The 21,831-nt window shown below is 35.9% G+C and overlaps 1 protein-coding gene across 5 annotated transcripts in view; it reads left to right on the forward strand.

Moving 5' to 3' along the window:
- Nucleotides 1–21,831, forward strand: part of Galnt13 (polypeptide N-acetylgalactosaminyltransferase 13) — a 666,951-nt gene that overhangs the window by 373,015 nt on the left and 272,105 nt on the right. For all 5 annotated transcript variants that reach the window (NM_001431575.1, NM_199106.3, NM_001431574.1 and 2 more), the window contains 1 exon segment: nucleotides 15,585–15,702. In NM_001431575.1, the coding sequence (NP_001418504.1) occupies nucleotides 15,585–15,702 (118 nt within the window).

Below are 21,831 nucleotides of genomic sequence, written 5' to 3' on the forward strand. Positions count from 1 at the left end.
GATTAGGCTATCAGGTATGAATATTACAAAAAAAGAGAGAAGAGACAGGGTTTTCTGGGTTGAAAGTGAGATCTTGAAGCACAAGGTAAAATATTTGAGTTTCAGACTCCTTAGAAAAATGTTTCTTTATCAACACAATGAGAGTTTTATTTGCAATAACTAGAACTGAGCTGTTAACCTCTAAACCAACCTGGAATACTGTTTTCCACCCTCTAAGAATTGAGTGTATTTTCTTCCTGAGTGTGTAAGCCAGTGTATACCCTTCAAAAGTTGGGATGATCTGGGGACAGGGTAGATAGGGGAAGAAGTCTTCAAGGAGGGTCTTGGAGGGGGACAACATTTGGGATACAAATAAATAGAATAATTAATAAATAAAACAAAACAAACAAAAATAGCAATACCTTCTCCTGAGCCAAAGGCACCTTTTGCCATACCCATGCCTGATGATCGCTATTCTACGCAGTATCCCACAAAGATTGTTTTGTGTGTAAAGCTTTTAGTCTGCATTCAACATTTAACATCAGTCATCTCACTTCCTTACTTATCGATACATTGCACAATGCGAACAAAGAAGGAAACACAGCATTTAATTTTCATCTAATTCCTGATTGTGTGAAATATTAAATCAAATGAAGCCATCATGTAAAATTATATATATATATATATATATATATATATATATACACACATATATATATTTGACTAAATAAAATAAAAACATTTGAGTTTAGCATTTCTTACTTCATTTTCATACAACTGAAAATATGCTAGAAATACTCCATGTTAACATTTACTGTTATGTTCATTTGTAATGAGACACATTATTTTTATTCATTCTCTCGTATATTATACTTCAACCACAGTCTTACATCCCCTTTCTCTTCCAAGAACCTTCCTGAACTCCCACCCCATCCTCCATTCACTCCTTCACTCCTTGTCTTGCATGTCCCCATGGATGTCAAACAAACATGGCATATCAAGTTGCAGTAAGGCTACACACCTTCCTTTCTAGTAAGGCTAGATGTGGCACTGACAGACATTATTAGAACAGATTTATACCTAAAAATCTAATAGATATCTAATGCATAGTGAGTAATTAGAAAGATGCAGTTAGGCACTGAAGCTCCCGGAAGGGGCGGCACAGGTCTTCCTGGTTGCTGCCGCTGCAGAGAGCCCGTGGGGAGCACCCCACGAGCGAACCTGAGCCTCGGGACCACAGCTGCCTGGTGAACTCAAGACACAGGCCCACAGGAACAGCTGAAGACCTGTAGAGAGGAAAAACTACACGCCAGAAAGCAGAACACTCTGTCCCCATAACTGACTGAAAGAGAGGAAAACAGGTCTACAGCACTCCTTTCACACAGGCTTATAGGACAGTCTAGCCACTGTCAGAAATAGCAGAACAAAGTAACACTAGAGATAATCTGATGGCGAGAGGCAAGCGCAGGAACCCAAGCAACAGAAACCAAGACTACATGCCATCATCGGAGCCCAATTCTCCCACCAAAACAAACATGGAATATCCAAACACACCAGAAAAGCAAGATCTAGTTACAAAATCATATTTGATCATGATGCTGGAGGACTTCAAGAAAGACATGAACACACTTAGGGAAGCACAGGAAAACATTAATAAACAAGTAAAAGCCTACAGAGAGGAATCGCAAAAATCCCTGAAAGAATTCCAGGAAAACACAATCAAACAGTTGAAGGAATTAAAAATGGAAATAGAAGCAATCAAGAAAGAACACATGGAAACAACCCTGGATATAGAAAACCAAAAGAAGAGACAAGGAGCTGTAGATACAAGCCTCACCAACAGAATTCAAGAGATGGAAGAGAGAATCTCAGGAGCAGAAGATTCCATAGAAATCATTGACTCAACTGTCAAAGATAATGTAAAGCGGAAAAAGCTACTGGTCCAAAACATACAGGAAATCCAGGACTCAATGAGAAGATCAAACCTAAGGATAATAGGTATAGAAGAGAGTGAGGACTCCCAGCTCAAAGGACCAGTAAATATCTTCAACAAAGTCATAGAAGAAAACTTCCCTAACCTAAAAAAAGAGATACCCATAGACATACAAGAAGCCTACAGAACTCCAAATAGATTGGACCAGAAAAGAAACACCTCCCGTCACATAATTGTCAAAACACCAAACGCACAAAATAAAGAAAGAATATTAAAAGCAGTAAGGGAAAAAGGTCAAGTAACATATAAAGGGAGACCTATCAGAATCACACCAGACTTCTCGCCAGAAACTATGAAGGCCAGAAGATCCTGGACTGATGTCATACAAACCCTAAGAGAACACAAATGCCAGCCCAAATTACTGTATCCAGCAAAACTCTCAATTAACATTGATGGAGAAACCAAGATATTCCATGACAAAACCAAATTTACACAATATCTTTCTACAAATCCAGCACTACAAAGGATAATAAATGGTAAAGGCCAACATAAGGAGGCAAGCTATACCCTAGAAGAAGCAAGAAACTAATCGTCTTGGCAACAAAACAAAGAGAATGAAAGCACACAAACATAACCTCACATCCAAATATGAATATAAAGGGAAGCAATAATCACTATTCCTTAATATCTCTCAATATCAATGGCCTCAACTCCCCAATAAAAAGACATAGATTAACAAACTGGATACGCAATGAGGACCCTGCATTCTGCTGCCTACAGGAAACACACCTCAGAGACAAAGATAGACACTACCTCAGAGTGAAAGGCTGGAAAACAACTTTCCAAGCAAATGGTCAGAAGAAGCAAGCTGGAGTAGCCATTCTAATATCAAATAAAATCAATTTCCAACTAAAAGTCATCAAAAAAGATAAGGAAGGACACTTCATATTCATCAAAGGAAAAATCCACCAAGATGAACTCTCAATCCTAAATATCTATGCCCCAAATACAAGGGCACCTACATACGTAAAAGAAACCTTACTAAAGCTCAAAACACACATTGCACCTCACACAATAATAGTGGGAGACTTCAACACCCCACTCTCATCAATGGACAGATCATGGAAACAGAAATTAAACAGTGATGTCGACAGACTAAGAGAAGTCATGAGCCAAATGGACTTAACGGATATTTATAGAACATTCTATCCTAAAGCAAAAGGATATACCTTCTTCTCAGCTCCTCATGGTACTTTCTCCAAAATTGACCATATAATTGGTCAAAAAACGGGCCTCAACAGGTACAGAAAGATAGAGATAATCCCATGCGTGCTATCGGACCACCACGGCCTAAAACTGGTCTTCAATAACAATAAGGGAAGAATGCCCACATATACGTGGAAATTGAACAATGCTCTACTCAATGATAACCTGGTCAAGGAAGAAATAAAGAAAGAAATTAAAAACTTTTTAGAATTTAATGAAAATGAAGATACAACATACCCAAACTTATGGGACACAATGAAAGCTGTGCTAAGAGGAAAACTCATAGCGCTGAGTGCCTGCAGAAAGAAACAGGAAAGAGCATATGTCAGCAGCTTGACAGCACACCTAAAAGCTCTAGAACAAAAAGAAGCAAATACACCCAGGAGGAGTAGAAGGCAGGAAATAATCAAACTCAGAGCTGAAATCAACCAAGTAGAAACAAAAAGGACCATAGAAAGAATCAACAGAACCAAAAGTTGGTTCTTTGAGAAAATCAACAAGAAAGATAAACCCTTAGCCAGACTAACGAGAGGACACAGAGAGTGCGTCCAAATTAACAAAATTAGAAATGAAAAGGGAGACATAACTACAGATTCAGAGGAAATTCAAAAAATCATCAGATCTTACTATAAAAACCTATATTCAACAAAATTTGAAAATCTTCAGGAAATGGACAATTTCCTAGACAGATACCAGGTATCGAAGTTAAATCAGGAACAGATAAACCAGTTAAACAACCCCATAACTCCTAAGGAAATAGAAGCAGTCATTAAAGGTCTTCCAACCAAAAAGAGCCCAGGTCCAGACGGGTTTAGTGCAGAATTCTATCAAACCTTCATAGAAGACCTCATACCAATATTATCCAAACTATTCCACAAAATTGAAACAGATGGAGCACTACCGAATTCCTTCTACGAAGCCACAATTACTCTTATACCTAAACCACACAAAGACACAACAAAGAAAGAGAACTTCAGACCAATTTCCCTTATGAATATCGACGCAAAAATACTCAATAAAATTCTGGCAAACCGAATTCAAGAGCACATCAAAACAATCATCCACCATGATCAAGTAGGCTTCATCCCAGGCATGCAGGGATGGTTTAATATACGGAAAACCATCAACGTGATCCATCATATAAACAAACTGAAAGAACAAAACCACATGATCATTTCATTAGATGCTGAGAAAGCATTTGACAAAATTCAACACCCCTTCATGATAAAAGTCCTGGAAAGAATAGGAATTCAAGGCCCATACCTAAACATAGTAAAAGCCATATACAGCAAACCAGTTGCTAACATTAAACTAAATGGAGAGAAACTTGAAGCAATCCCACTAAAATCAGGGACTAGACAAGGCTGCCCACTCTCTCCCTACTTATTCAATATAGTTCTTGAAGTTCTAGCCAGAGCAATCAGACAACAAAAGGAGATCAAGGGGATACAGATCGGAAAAGAAGAAGTCAAAATATCACTATTTGCAGATGACATGATAGTATATTTAAGTGATCCCAAAAGTTCCACCAGAGAACTACTAAAGCTGATAAACAACTTCAGCAAAGTGGCTGGGTATAAAATTAACTCAAATAAATCAGTTGCCTTCCTCTATACAAAAGAGAAACAAGCCGAGAAAGAAATTAGGGAAACGACACCCTTCATAATAGACCCAAATAATATAAAGTACCTCGGTGTGACTTTAACCAAGCAAGTAAAAGATCTGTACAATAAGAACTTCAAGACACTGAGGAAAGAAATTGAAGAAGACCTCAGAAGATGGAAAGATCTCCCATGCTCATGGATTGGCAGGATTAATATAGTAAAAATGGCCATTTTACCAAAAGCAATCTACAGATTCAATGCAATCCCCATCAAAATACCAATCCAATTCTTCAAAGAGTTAGACAGAACAATTTGCAAATTCATCTGGAATAACAAAAAACCCAGGATAGCTAAAGCTATCCTCAACAATAAAAGGACTTCAGGGGGAATCACTATCCCTGAACTCAAGCAGTATTACAGAGCAATAGTGATAAAAACTGCATGGTATTGGTACAGAGACAGACAGATAGACCAATGGAATAGAATTGAAGACCCAGAAATGAACCCACACACCTATGGTCACTTGATTTTTGACAAAGGAGCCAAAACCATCCAATGGAAAAAAGATAGCATTTTCAGCAAATGGTGCTGGTTCAACTGGAGGGCAACATGTAGAAGAATGCAGATCGATCCATGCTTATCACCCTGTACAAAGCTTAAGTCCAAGTGGATCAAGGACCTCCACATCAAACCAGACACACTCAAACTAATAGAAGAAAAACTAGGGAAGCATCTGGAACACATGGGCACTGGAAAAATTTCCTGAACAAAACACCAATGGCTTATGCTCTAAGATCAAGAATCGACAAATGGGATCTCATAAAACTGCAAAGCTTCTGTAAGGCAAAGGACACGGTGGTTAGGACAAAACGGCAACCAACAGATTGGGAAAAGATCTTTACCAATCCTACAACAGATAGAGGCCTTATATCCAAAATATACAAAGAACTCAAGAAGTTAGACCGCAGGGAGACAAATAACCCTATTAAAAAATGGGGTTCAGAGCTAAACAAAGAATTCACAGCTGAGGAATGCCGAATGGCTGAGAAACACCTAAAGAAATGTTCCACATCTTTAGTCATAAGGGAAATGCAAATCAAAACAACCCTGAGATTTCACCTCACACCAGTGAGAATGGCTAAGATCAAAAACTCAGGTGACAGCAGATGCTGGCGAGGATGTGGAGAAAGAGGAACACTCCTCCATTGTTGGTGGGATTGCAGACTGGTAAAACCATTCTGGAAATCAGTCTGGAGGTTCCTCAGAAAATTGGACATTGAACTGCCTGAGGATCCAGCTATACCTCTCTTGGGCATATACCCAAAAGATGCCTCAACATATAAAAGAGACACGTGCTCCACTATGTTCATCGCAGCCTTATTTATAATAGCCAGAAAATGGAAAGAACCGAGATGCCCTTCAACAGAGGAATGGATACAGAAAATGTGGTACATCTACACAATGGAATATTACTCAGCTATCAAAAACAACGAGTCTATGAAATTCGTAGGCAAATGGTTGGAACTGGAAAATATCATCCTGAGTGAGCTAACCCAATCACAGAAAGACATACATGGTATGCACTCATTGATAAGTGGCTATTAGCCCAAATGCTTGAATTACCCTAGATCCCTAGAACAAACGAAACTCAAGACAGATGATCAAAATGTGAATGCTTCACTCCTTCTTTAAATGAGGAAAAATAATACCCGTGGCTGGGAAGGGAGAGGCAAAGATTAAAACAGAGACTGAAGGAACACCCATTCAGAGCCTGCCCCACAGGTGGCCCATACATATACAGCCACCCAATTGGACAAGATGGATGAAGCAAAGAAGTGCAGACCGACAGGAGCCGGATGTAGATCGCTCCTGAGAGACACAGCCAGAATACAGCAAATACAGAGGCGAATGCCAGCAGCAAACCACTGAACTGAGAATAGTTCCCCCGTTGAAGGAATCAGAGAAAGAACTGGAAGAGCTTGAAGGGGCTCGAGACCCCAAAAGTACAACAATGTCAAGCAACCAGAGCATCCAGGGACTAAGCCACTACCTAAAGACTATATATGGACTGACCCTGGACTCTGACCCCATAGGTAGCAATGAATATCCTAGTAAGAGCACCAGTGGAAGGGGAAGCCCTGGGTCCTGCTAAGACTGAACCCCCAGTGAACTAGACTATGGGGGGAGGGCGGCAATGGGGGGAGGGTTGGGAGGGGAACACCCATAAGGAAGGGGAGGGGGGAGGGGGATTTTCCCGGAAACCGGGAAAGGGAATAACACTTGAAATGTATATAAGAAATACTCAAGTTAATAAAAAAAAAAAAAAAAGAAAGAAAGATGCAGTTAGTGCACGGTAAGAAGGGATAGACCACAGATCAATAGCTTCTCAACTGAAAGCACATGATGAATGAATGACCTTATAGAACTAAAGCACACAGAATTAGAATGGCACCCAGGGCGAGCCTATGAAGTCCACAGATCACACAAGACTTGATAGTTATTAAGTGAATATACAGACAGAGAGTATAATGCTAGAGTTTACATAAGTGGCATTTGCTAATTTAAGCACATGGCCACAATCAAACAGCAGCAAGATCAGGAAGTGAAAGGTCTATCAGAATCATCAAAATAGTAGAAAATGCAAGAGAGCCAGCAATGGAAAGAATTTCAAGCTGATAGGCTGGTGAATTGTGCTGAATTCTCTCAGAGGAAGCCATTAAGGAAAGGCGGCCTGAGTTCAGAATCAATGGGGAACCATGAGAGGAACTTATTGCCGAGGTGGCAGATAGATCCAGCTTCATTAGGAGGTGGAAGGGAATCCGGGGAGTATAAAGAAAGTATCCTTTCCATATGATCTCCAGTGACATCATAGAAAATGTCAGTCCCTCATATGGGACCTGTGGGACGGAGTGATGATTATTTTGGTTCATTGTAGACTTTAACTGGGTAGGTATATAAGCTCAAGGGGACAATTTAGAAATGCAAGGCATGAAACATAAATACAACAAGAAATGAACAATGAACAATACCTGAGATCATGGCATGAATTTTAATGTATAAAAGAAAGTAAGATTTAGTATCTTGTGGCATAAGAGAGAATAGAGAGGCATGGGATGATCTATTAAAAACGTTCAGAGAGTTTGCATTTAATGATTAAGGACTTTGGATACTGTGCATATACTAATTTCTAGATAATAAGAAGAATCCAAATTTTAAAAATATTTGTAAATAACACAAATGGACAGATAAGAACACACAAAAGGATCAAGTCCAAATCTACAGCTTCGACTTTAATAAGCAGTCAGCTCATCTCACTATTTCTTACACTATTCTTACATTCTTTATTATTCTTTTTCTTTTTTTTTACACTTCAGATTTTATTCTCCTCCTAATCCACCCTCAGACTCTTCCACAGTCCATACTCTTCCCTGAACCTCCTGTTTCCACAAAGATGTCCCCATCCCACCCACCCCAAAAGATCTCTAAACTTCCTGGGGCCTCCAGTCTCTTGAGGGTTAGGTGCATCTTCTCTGACTGAACCCAGACCTGGGAGTCCTCTGCTGTCTATGTGTTGGGGGCCTCATCTCAGCTGGTGTATGCTGCCTAGTTGGTGACCCAGTGTCTGAGAGATCTCGGGGCTCCAGGTTAATTGAGACTGACGGTTCTCCTACATGATTGTTCTCCTCCTCAGCTTCTTCCAGCTTTTCCCTAATTCAACCACAAGGTCAGCAGCTTCTGTTCATTGGATGGGTACAAATATCTGCATCTGACTCTTTTAGCTGCTTGTTGGGTCCCATGAGCACAGTCATGATAGATAGGTGCCTTTCTGTAAGTGCTCCATAGCCTCAGTAATAATGTCAGGCCTTGGGGCCTCCACCTGAGAGGCACTCTACTTTGGGCCTGTAGCTGGTTTTTCTTTTCTTCAGGCTCTTCTCCATTTCCATCCCTGAAGTTCTTTTAGACTGGAAAAACTATGGGTCAGAGTTTTGACTGTAGGACAGCAAGCCCATCATTCCTTACTTGATGCCGTGTCTTTCTGCTGCAGGTGGGGTCTATAGTTACCTCTCCCTACTATAAGGCATTTCATCTGGGGTCTCTTCCTTTGAGTCCTGAGAATCTCTAGCCTGCAAGGTCTCTGGAACACGTCAGTCTTTTTCCCTTCCCAATACTAGATCATGTTTCCCTCTCCCAGCAACCATGTCTCCTTCCCCCTCATCCCCCAGGTCCCTTCCTACCCCACTGTGGTTGTTACATTATTATTACGCTACCCTTACATTCTGTACCAAAAGTGTAAGTAGTGAATTACACATTTACTCAGGCATATTGCATTAAAGAAAGTAAATTAACTTATTCAAAACAAGGGCACAGTACCAGTACTTCTCAGCTGTGGCAGAACATTCGAGAGGACATAGGAGGAGTAAGGAAAAACCCCCACAAGATGTTATTAATATGAGATTATGGATTAATTCAGGAACCTTATCTACCAACAGAGGATGACAATTATCAAATAACCATGCGAGCAAGGATACACTGGATAAGATATTAACCTTAGTAATGGTTTATTGAGTACAGGGTACTATACTGAGTGAGTATTTTGCCTCTGAGATCTTAATTCATCTTTACCTACCCATAAAAGCTGGGGTGCTTACAGTCACTGGGATCATTATTACCCAGTTGGTGTTGGAGATTTTGGTTGGTAGTTTCATACACGCCTTGCAAAATAATAATTTCAGCTAATTCAATAATAACCTAGCCTTTTCATTTTCAAGGCACTGAACACCGATACTGCACATATTTGAATACATAGCTTGTTTGCAATATAATAGTTAACAGGATGACCCTGCTGAACAACATGGTCGATGTTTATAATTATTTAAAAATATTATACAGTGTTTTATTTAAAAAAACTAATATATAACCCAAACATAAATTAAATCCATCTCAAAGCTTCTCTGTTTTCAGCCAATATAAGATTATTTTTAGGAATTGTTATTCTGGTTTTTTCTACTATTCAAATGTGAGTAAAATTTAAAATTACTTTATTCATCTTATAATTTAATATATATAGTTTATTTTCACTGTTCTGTATTCTTATAAGGATGATGGCCAGCTCTAAGATAAAATTCAATGCACATTCTTAAAATGCATTAGTTCTTTTTCAAAAAGAAGCTAAGTAGTTGACCTCAAAACTGATCATTAACAATGTATCACTTAACATTCTCAAGCATTTGATTACATTATGATAGGGCAATTGCAGCAATTTTGTCACTAATTGTATGAAATATCCTCTGTAGCACTATAATGTCAGCATGGATATTATTCTAGAAATCCCAAGGCCCAGTCAGGTGAAGTTATGTCCACGTTATAATTACCATCTGTTTAACTTTGTTGGAATTCCACATTACAACTCAGAAGGTCAAGGATAGGAGCCCAGCAAGAGTAGATGAAATAGAACAGCTCTGAGACCACCAAGGTAACAGTACTTCACCTGATAGACAGCTCATTTCCTGAGCGTAAAACTGTGAGAACACTGGAGAAATAGTTTTGCATATGGTTGGTGTCCACCTTAAATATTATTACTATGCACTTTTATAACAATACATTATTTAACTGGAAAGCAGCAGTGTAATTTCTAGCAGAGGGGTATATGATTGCTATAAAGCAATAAGTTTTGTTGATTTAGTCTGAAAATTTCAGAGAATAAACATGTACTTTACAATTACTTTTTCACTACTTCTCTTCTTTAGCAGAGCATCAAAATGAGCAGGAAACTCTTGTTACCATTTGGGACTTAGCCCATGTCAATGTGACCTCAGTCTGTGGTGGATAGTAACCAAGCATGAGAACTGTTTCTGAAAGGTACCACATAGCTAGGTGCAATTGTCCTTGTCTTCAGTCCCAACACTAGGACACAGGATTGTGTGTTCCAGGCCTGCATGAGTGACAAATGGAGACCTGGCCTCAAATTAACTCAATATTAAAAGAAAGTATTGCTTCTGCTAGTATAGAGTGGAGACTGGGGCCACTGTGGTCTGATAACCTTCAAACTTCATTGCCACTATAATTCTACCTGGGAATAGGCAAGACTTGTCTTAACATATCCATTTACCATTTCCTAAAGCAAACATGTAGTTTGTAGATGAACAGTTGTCCTAATTTAATTAAATTTAATTTAAATTTAATTAAACTGTTAGAGTCGGGTGGGTTATTTTATAATAAAATAAAGTAAAATACAATAAGATTAAACAAAAAGCAACACATCAGAATTAGACAAAGCAAAGAATAAAAGGAAAAGATTCTGAGAGAAGGCAAAAGAAACAGAAATCCATTTGTTTACACACTCAGGAATTCCATAAAACCACTTAACTTGAAGTCATAATATCTACACAAAAGACTTATAGGGTAAAAATGGAAGAAGAAAAACCTATAATTAAAATAAAATAAATTTAAAAGTAATAACATTTAAAAAAAAGACAAAGCGCTGAGATGACATTGTTAGACAAGGCACCTCTTTCTTTGGCCATTTACTGGTGGGCATGATCCTCCCAAGTGAGACTCTATTGGAGGAAATTAAGTTTTCTCTGGTATCTGGTTATGCACTGGAAACTGCTTTGCGATTAGGGGATGGAGGCACAGGTCCATTTCTCCTTTGCACTCTAGGATCCTAGTCAGTTTCCTCAGTCTAAGTTCACATGTGCTTTGATCCTGTTGATTTAAGGACTTTTGCTTTTTTGCCATCCACCTCCTCTTGCTCTTTTCCCTTTTTTCTCTTCTTCCCAGGAGCTCCCTGATCCCTGAGAGGAGGAACTTGAAGGAGACTTCCTATTTAGAACTGAGAGGTCCAACATCCCTAACTCTCTTTATCATGTCTTAGTGTGTATTTCTGTATTTTTTTCCAGTTTGCTACAGAAGGAAGTTTTTTCCAATGGTAGATGGGCACGGCACTGAGGAGAGCAAGCAGGCTGTCATTAGGAGTTATTTTATTGTGGCATTTTTGTTTGTTTGTTTGTTTGTTTGTTTTTAAGAACGAGCATATTTGCTTTTGCCCTAGGTCCCTGTGCTACCTAGTCTCAGGACTTAGTCACCCAAGGAGTGTAAGATATGATTTCTTTCTCCTGGAGTGGGCTTTAACTCAATTCAGATATTCCCTGGTTTCTCCCACAGATTTTGTGCACAATTACCCTGACCTAAATTGTAGGCAGGACACCAGTTTTGATCCAAGGCGTCATGGTTGGGTTGGTATTCTCATTTCTTCTTTGACAACTTGCAGTCTATCTTCCTGAAATAAAATGCTAGAATATAGGTGTTGTAATTTTGATGGGGATACCATTTAATCTATAGATTACTTTTGCTAGGATGGACATTTTTTATTATATTAATACTCATCAATGACCATGTGAGTCTTTTTGTCTTCTGATGTCTTCTTCAATTTCTTTCTTCAATGTCTTAAAGTTATATTATGCTAGTCTTTCACTTGCTGGATTAAAGTTATTCCTGCATCGATTTTATTATTTGAGGCAATTATGAAAGGTGTTTCCTCAATTTCTTTCTGAGTCCATTTATCAATTTTGTATGGGAGGACTCATGAATTTTTTGAATTAAATTTATACCTAGTTACTTTGCTGAAAATATCAACGGTAGAAGTTTCTTATTGACTTTTTATTATTGGTTATTGTATTAGTTAGGGTTTCATTGTTACAAAGAGCCAAAGCAACTCTTATAAAGAACTACATTTAATTGGGGCTTCCTTACAGGTTCAAAGAGGTCCAGTCCATTATCATCAAGGCAGGATTTTGGCAGCATCTAGGCAGTCTTGGCTCTGGAAGAGCTGACAATTCTACATCTGAAGCCAAACAGGAGAATACTGGCTTCCGGGAAGCTAGGAGGTTCTCAAATCCAACCTCCACAGTAACACAGTAACACACTTCCTTCAACAAGGCCACTCCTATTCCATCAAGGCCACACCTCCTAATATTCCACTATCTAGGTTAATCATATCTAAACTACTACAGTTATGTACACTATCATATCATCTGCAAATGAAGATGCTTTGACTTCTTTACTTGCAATTTATATCCTCTTGATCTCCTTCAGTTGCCCTATTGCTGTAGTAACTACAACTTCAAGTACTATATTAAATAGGTGTGAGGAGAGTAGACAATATTGTCCTTTTCCTGATTTTAATGGATAGTATTGAGTTTCTCTCCATTTAATTTGATGATGGCCTTGGGCTTGCTGTAAACTTTATATAGTATGTTGAGGTATGTTCATTGTACCCCTTTTCTCTCCAGCATCTTTTCATTTTTATTATATTATGGAATGCATTTTTGATTCATATATGTTGAATCATACCTCTATCTCTGGGATTAAGGTTTCTTGATCATGCGGTATGAACTTCTTGATGTGTTTTGGAATCTATTTTCTAGTGTTTTATTCTGAATTTTGGCATCCATTATCATAAGAAATTATATCTCTGTGTACAATTATATCTCTGTTCAGTTTTCATATAATTTGAGGCTTGGGTGTCAGGCTAGCTGTACCCTCCCAAAACAAACTGTACAATATTCCTTGTATACCCATTTCATGGAATAATATGAGGAATGTTGGCATGTTTATGGTTTTAGTATTTTATGAAAATGAGACTTTCTGTTCTCATCCCATCACTTTGGTGTTCTGTATGTTTCTAGTACCTTGATAGGCCTCTCCATCTGTAAGGTAGGTGTTTTTGTTGTTGTTTTGTTTATTGTTTATTTCTTTTTATGAACTGCTGAAAGTACTTCTGTGACTTTAATCTGGGTTTATTTTCCTTCTTCTATTCTTATTATTCTGAGTTTTGGTCTTTTCATATTCTCTCAAATTTCCTAGACAATTTTTGTAGGATTATTTTAGATTTAACATTTTCTTTGACCTAGGTATCCATATCTTCTACTGTGTCGAAACTGAGATTTTTCTCTTTCATGTCGTGTATCCGTGAGGCTTGCCTCTGAGGTTCCCTCTTAACTTCGTAAACTTTTTATTTTCACATTCCCCTCAATTTGGGTGTTATTTATTGATCCTGTTTCTACTTTCAAGTATTGAACTATTTTGTTCATTTTCTCCTACTCTTTCCTTGGTATTTCATAGATTTCTTCAAGGTATATATTTTCTCTTTACGTTTCTCTATGATATCCATAAAGGCTACTATATGGATTTCACTTTTTGCTTTAATTATGGTGTGATTTCCTGGGTCTACTGTGATATAGCTTTGCTGGATTCTACTGGAGCCATATTCTTAGGGATATATTTTTATTCTAGGGTCTAGTCATCTAGATTTGAGAGTACTATAATTCTAGGTGTTGATATCTGGTTCTGTCTTTCTATGTTGGTATTTTGGGTTTTTTTGGGGGGGTTCTGTCTCTTTGTTTTGTTTTATCTTCTCTGGTCTTTAGGAGAATAAGTTATATTTTACGGTAGGAAACTCTTCTGCGATCCTGTGTTATGTGGCTATTGGGTATTACTTCTAAAATGTGTATCTAGTTATTGGCAGTTTATGGGAAATTAGGGGGAGCGGGGTGGTACCCACAGCAGGGTGTTTCACTAGGATTTGGTTAGTCTTCGAGTAATAGAAAGGGTGAAGAGAAACCAAAGCAGGTGGTGTGCCACAAAGCTCTTGGAATTAAGTTTAGGGATTGGACTTGGAGGAGTTAAGGAGGAGGATTTGAAGATCTGTAGTTAGGCTGCGTGGTTGCCTGGATTCAGAGGCCTAGGGTTCCCAAGGCGGGTCTGCAGGATTTGGGGCTTAAGTAAAGTCATGACTGGGAGGAAGGAGGTAGTTACAAAAGGAAGATCTATCTGTATACTGTCCACTATATCTATCTGTATCTATCAGGTGCATAGTGTGAGGAAATATGTTTGCAGGTGCTCTGCTGCAGAGCTAAGGATGGGTGACTGGATTTGTAGGAGAGGAGGGAGAGGTTAAAGATACACAGATAAACTACCTGTTCCCATGGCCATATGTGATGTTTTGTCTTTGTAGAGCAATTTCAAGAAAGAAAGCCAAATACAAATTTATTTGTAGAAGGAAAATTTTAGATTCTATGTGAAAATCCTTTTAAATCTCTGAATAGTATTTATGATACATGTGTATATCTAGGTTTAAACAATACCTATATTTAAAAATATATAACAAATAATAAACTATTAGATGTAAAGCTCCTATACTGGCTTTGTTTAAAACACTTGTAATTAACATTAGATGTATTCCACAAACATTGCTAGTCATAGCAGTTTATACTTCTGTATTAAGATATATATATATATATATATATATATATAGAGAGAGAGAGAGAGAGAGAGAGAAAGCATATTTTCAGTTTACTGGAGTTCACATTAAGGTGATGTGTAATTCTGTGGCCAAGATCTCAACTGGTATTTTTGAGACCAGGTAATCTATTTAAGGACCATGTAAAAGGCAGAACCCTTTTTTTGTTTTTTTGTTTTTTTTTTTGCTTTGCCTTGGGGAAAGTAGAAGCTACAGATTTAACTGGGCAGTGTTTTTTTTAATGTTTCTATTTTATCAGCTATAATAAAGCAAAGTAATTTAATCTAATTTTGCAAATCGTGTGAAATATAAATGCAATTTTAAAAATTTAAATGTTTTCACACCTTGACATTGTGTTTACAACTTGAGTTTCTGAGGAATATTCTAACATTTAATATTAATAATTTAATATTTATGTTCAAAAATATTTGCTGTAGTATCACTAAACTCCACACATTGTTTTCAAAAAATATTCTTTTCTTTTTGTTTTGTTTTCAACTAGGACCCCTACTATGGCTGGTGGCCTATTTTCTATTGACAGAAACTACTTTGAAGAGATAGGAACTTACGATGCAGGAATGGATATCTGGGGTGGAGAGAATCTTGAAATGTCTTTTAGGGTAATTGTATTTTTCTTTATTTTTAAACTCTGAACATAGTATATGGTAGCATGCCTCTATTACACCCAATAATTTACTGTCAACTTTTCTAAATGGTTCAATTTAATGTTTATTTGGTCAATATATGTTTCTTTAAAACCTTTATTTGAGTCTTACTGCATGCAAATTTTACTGTTAAATTTGGAATTGTACATTTTTCCAAATCACTTCTATTTTAGTCAAAGTAATTAAAGTATTCGCTTGTTGAATTAGAGTAATCTCATTTTCTAATTGAAGCTTTCCCCATAAATCAATCTTGTGTTTTTTCTTTGATATGTGCAAGTGTTTATGTGACCTGAATTACAAGTGCTGCATGAGTTTCTTCTTAAGGAACTTTAATGTTTGGCTGTTGTCAAAGAATTCTGATAATCCAGCTAGAGGAATGACTGGTTTTGCAATCATAGACATGATTATTTGTAACTTTTGGATTTGGGTCATTTTATTGGAAAATACAAATTTACCTAATAAAAGAACTTCCAAATAAATGAAAATTCAGAACTAAAGTTAATGAATATTTTATAGGCAAAATTGGAAATAGAGGCTGCCAATTATGTCTTTATTTTAGTACTAGAAAAGTGGTTTTCAGTTGTTACATTTAATCATGCTTATTATTTTAAAATGAATTAATTAGTTTAATGACTATTTATACTTTAAGAAAATTTAGTATGAAACACTTAAAACAGTATCATTTAAAATAAGACCAGTTAGTCTGGACACATTTATGTACGTATTTGAAAACTTGTTTTGAACTTCAAGTTGAAAGTTTGTTTCCCAGTAACAGCAAATCTATGTAATACCTTGTAAGAAATTATTAAAATTTGAGAGACTAGAAAGATGACTCAGTGGTTAAAAGCACGTGCTCTTCTTGTAGACTCTACAATAGGATCCTAGATTAATTCTCAGCACCTACATGGTCACAGTCATGTATAATGTTTATATATATATATATATATATATATATATATATATATATAATACATGTATAAATTTTATCTTCATATACACATGAAGATAAAATTTAAAGTATTTTCCTCCCCAAAAAATAGCAACAGAACAACCATTTTGTGTTTCATTTATCTCTAATCAGAATAGATTTTTTATTATTTCTATAAATAATTATACTGTGTATAGCTTGTCAAAAATGATTAGAACTTTCTTCCTGCTATCAAGAATGTGTAATATGCTTTCCAGAAATGTGGAATTCATAAAGAAGATTGAATCCTATAAACATATAACAAACTATGACAAAAATAAGAAATTTATCCCCCTTAATTCAAAACAAGTAAAGAAATTAAAACAAAGGAAGAAAATTATTGATAAATATAAAAGCAATTTGCTTTTATTCTAGGAAATAATCAAAATCTGTAAGGTTTTACTCCCAGAGACTCCATAAGTATGTGCTATACTTGGGGGAAGAGAATAATCAACAAGTGCTTATCATATGTGTGTATATATATATATATATATATATATATATATCTGTGTGTACATATATATGTATGTATATATGCTTTTAAAAGTATTCTCTTGCATATTTTTTACACATTAATCCAGATTATCTGGCAGTACCCTCCCTTGTCTTGATCCTGTCACTTACATTAGAGGGAGAATTCATGTTAAGATTGATACCTATATAACTATTAAAACCAAGAAAGGCCCAATGAGGAAGGTGAGGAAGTATGACAAAGTTACACATGTATGAGAGGGTTGTGCAGATGTCCGGAAAGCAAAATGAAGGTAACTGGCAGCCCTGAGAATAAACAGAACTCTGGTGAGTGCCAACAAATACCAGCTTCGTTGTTATGTATCCTGCTATTACATCCTTAGCCATTCTTGTGGAATGTAGTGGACCGAAGAGTTGTTAGTACTGATAAGAGATGAAAATACCACACAAATACACTCTCCTTCCAGATTTCTGCCCTGATTGCTTCATTTGTGATATTACTTTTCTTTGTTTCCTTTTATGGTAAAACCAATATTTATCCAGCAGCAGCAAAAATAGGGACAGGGAGATCCTAATGCCTACACGCAAAATAGTTTCAAATCTTTCTCATCATTAAATTGTGCATGTCACTGATATAACACAAATCCTAGGTATGATATCTAAACATAGAGGAATTAACGTAATCATCATTTATTGAGTTCAATAAATTGCAAATATACATCACTGCTGGACACACCTGACGGGCTTGTGGTACTGCTATCTTATTAAAGATGATTGATTATACCCAAGATCAAGAAGTTGTACTAATACCTTAGTCATTAGTGTTTAAGAAAATAATTACAGAAGGGATGAGGACAGTGAATTATTGGTTCATAGGAAATATTAAGGGGTTAGGAGGTGTTAAGGGGTTGGAATTTTACAGAGTTTATAGATTTGTAGATTTCATAGAAGGAAAGTTTAGAGAAGAAAATTCTGAATTACTCTATAATGTCATCTTTTTTAAATGGTAATCTTATAAGCATATCACCCAACATACATTGCTACTAAAATTCCTTATATTTCATGAACGACAATACATGGAACAGTAGTCATGACAGAGAGAAAAATAGCTCTAAAAGTCTATATCATTTTGTACATGTAATGAAGAAATAGGCTGCCATCCATTGTATCGGAATTAGTTGACTTTATTTTGTTAAGAAAGCAAAACTGGAAATGACTTTCTCCAAGCCACACTAAAACAATGCTTAGAACTTTGTATTGGGAGTTAATCAGACTGCATCCAAACCCCATCTAGTCTACTATCCATGGGAATAAGTTGGGGTAAGTTAGCAAATCTGCAAAGTTTTAGTTTGCCAATCTCTAGAATGGAAAAGACAGGGCAATAATTTTTATGTTGGAAAGAAGGATAAAATAAATTATGGATACTGGTTTTTAGTACTCTATTTCCCATATGAATTGTATCATAGAAGTCATCTCTTGGAATATGGTAATAAAGTTTGCAGATTTAAGCAAACCACATCATTCTTGAGGTTATTTAATAATAACCTCATCCTTAAAATATAGCCATGAAAGAATGTCATAGAAAAGCTCCTCAATACCTGAATATCCAACACATATATAAAGTGTCTCCCAAATTCCCCATATGAGAAGAAATAATGAGGATGAAACCAAAGATGAATTAATTATAAAAGAAGAAAAATTTTAAGGAAACATGGTGAACATGCAACTCTGTTTCCTTAGGAAAATCAGTAAAATATTTAGCTTTCTTTCTGAACTCGTGAAAAACAGAGACATGACAAACATTACCAATGCTGAGAAATGGAAAGAAATATGGTGATAGAACTATGAATTATATTAAAGATGTGTAGGATAGGTATGGACAGTACATCATATAATACCCCAGGAAACTTGATTAAATGGACAGTTTCCTTAAAAGAAAGTGTCACAGCACATAGGAAATCAACATATTAGCCTTGCATCTGGTGAAGAAATATGTGAACTTCGGGGAATATTTTTCTGTCAGGAAGACTTTAGCCAGATATCACTGCTGTCGAATTCTATCAAAGGGTTCTATAGGAGTTTATAAATTTCAACACATATATTTCCAGAAAACTTTAAAAGGAGATATTATCTCCCTACTGACTTCATAAAACCAGCATTTTTTCTGATAAACTAAGCCACTACAGTATTACATTACAAGCCAGTGTCCCTAGTGAGCATTGATTTAAAAATATTTTAAAAGATTTTAAGTTAACATCTAATATGATAAATAAAACAACTAAGTGGAATTAATCACAGAGATGCAATATTGGCTGAATGTTTAAAATCAATATAAATCTCCATGTTAAAAACAAAAAAAGATGAACTAATCAAATGAATGGATTTAGAAGAGTTTTAACAAAAAGCAAATTGTTCTGTACTTAGGTATGACAAAGGGAAAAATTCTTTGTATGGTTGAGCTAGTAAAAAGTTGATAAAGGGGTCACAGTGGAGGGTGAAAGTTGATGGGGATTGAATATAAAATCTACATACTTCTAGCAATAAAAAAGTATAACGCAGGAACTGAGAAAAGTTCTTGTTGATTAAATTTTTATTTAAACAAACAGGAGAGCAAGATCCCAATAAACTTACCTAAATGCCATTTGGGCATGGCAGCCTACCCATTCTAAGCCAGCAAGCAAAGCAAAAAAAAGGGCCACAAAGCAAGCTATCTATTAAAACTAGTCATGTCTTTAAACTTTAGGTTGGACTAGGAAACCTTACCAACTTGGGTAAATGAAGTGGTATAAGAATAGAAGATGATTATTAACAGTAACCTTGAGTCTATACATAAATTCTATATCTCCCTCCCCCCTTGTCTCTCAAACACACACACACACACACACACACACACACACACACACACACACATTCAACTGTGCATGTGTCCTTACACACATACACACATGCATACTTCATATGCCCATAAAAAAGAAAAAAATGAAATGGAATACTATCTTCCATAGGGGGATAAGGAAAAAATGTAGTTGGCATCCTTACGGGTTCTACTCAAATATACAGTGAAGCTTTTGTAGTGCAATAAATAATGTTACAAAAATCAAAGCAAAAGACATTGGAAGTGGAACATCTTAGGACTCTCAATGTAGATTTTCTAAAAAAATCCCATAGAATTTATAAAATCCTATTAAAATATGCAATAGAAGTTTGCAATTCCAGGTAGGACCCAACTCTATTAGATTGAAAAATATACTATTGCATGAAAAATATAATATAGTGATTATCAAACAGTAACAGTATTGCAAATTTTTAACATTAGAAACCAAAGATTTAAACAGAGAGAGCTTGTCCAGGTCATTCATTAAGACTAACTAGGCTCCGATGGACTTTTCTTCTTAGACTTCGACTAGCTCCTTCTAAAATCCATATGAAAACATATGTGTTACAGAATGCTTAAAGTCACTTGGGTAAACCAAAAAAAACTATGATTTTGAAATGCATTGTAAGTTATAGTAATGAAGTGTTATATAGTGGCGTAGGCATAAAAGGAAGACAATGAAATGGAAATGAAAATCAAGAAACAAAATCCCAATATATCAGCATAATATTGTCAGCAAATATTCAATGGTTGATGAGAAAAAAAACAAGATTTTTTTCATTAATGTGTTGAAAACACTGGCAGAATTCAAAACAATGTTTGTCTATCTTTCAAACATAGTCAGACTGATTAACTTATTCAAGTGTATACCTATAGAAAAAACAAAAATTATATTTGGGAAAATATAGTTTTTTATACTTATGGGATTATTTATTTATTATTGTCATTACCATCTATAATGATTTTATCCATACATGTTTGTATCCATAACTGAGCATTTACTTTAGAAATAGGAATTTACTTTCTGTGTACCAATTTTCTTTTTGTACAAATCCTATTCTAACATACAATATATTTATTTGGTTTATATAACCAAGAAAAACATCATCTGGCTGTATGAAATTGACTTCTTTTCAAATTGTACGAGCAATGGTGTGGAAAGAATTTTCTAAACACACAAAACAGCAGAAAAGCAAAAGGTAGAGTTTCCAATAAATAATGTGAGACTGTTATAGACTATTACAAGAAACCAAAAATTGTCTCATTCAATTTTAGTTTTAACAAATGAAAGTCAGTCAAAATAGTGTGGTAGTAGGAAATCACTTTTGATAAACGTCTTTCTGACATATTTCTATTAGAACTCTCTACCTTTTTATAAACTAAATTCTTTTGCATAAGGAAAAATATATATGTCAATGTTGAAAAATTGACTCCAATTTCTTTTTATTTGAAAATTATAGGACAGAGAATATGATGGAAATGTTTCACTTCCTTGAAATTAATCTTAGTATGCTCATATTTGTTCATAGTTTTTATTTATATGGCTTATAGAATACTTTTTCTTAAATATATTAAATGAAACTGTAATATATAGTTTATATAGTGATTAAATTTTGCCATCTTTTACAACAATGCCGACCAACCAGAGGTTCCAGGGACTAAGCCACTAGCCAAAGACTATACATGGACTGACCCTGGACTCTGACCTCATAGGTAGCAATGAATATCCTAGTAAGAGCACCAGTGGAAGGGGAAGCCCTAGGTCCTGCAA

Source organism: Rattus norvegicus, chromosome 3, assembly GCF_021556685.1.
Source record: "Rattus norvegicus strain SHRSP/BbbUtx chromosome 3, alternate assembly SHRSP_T2T, whole genome shotgun sequence".
NCBI classification, from domain to species: domain Eukaryota; kingdom Metazoa; phylum Chordata; class Mammalia; order Rodentia; family Muridae; genus Rattus; species Rattus norvegicus.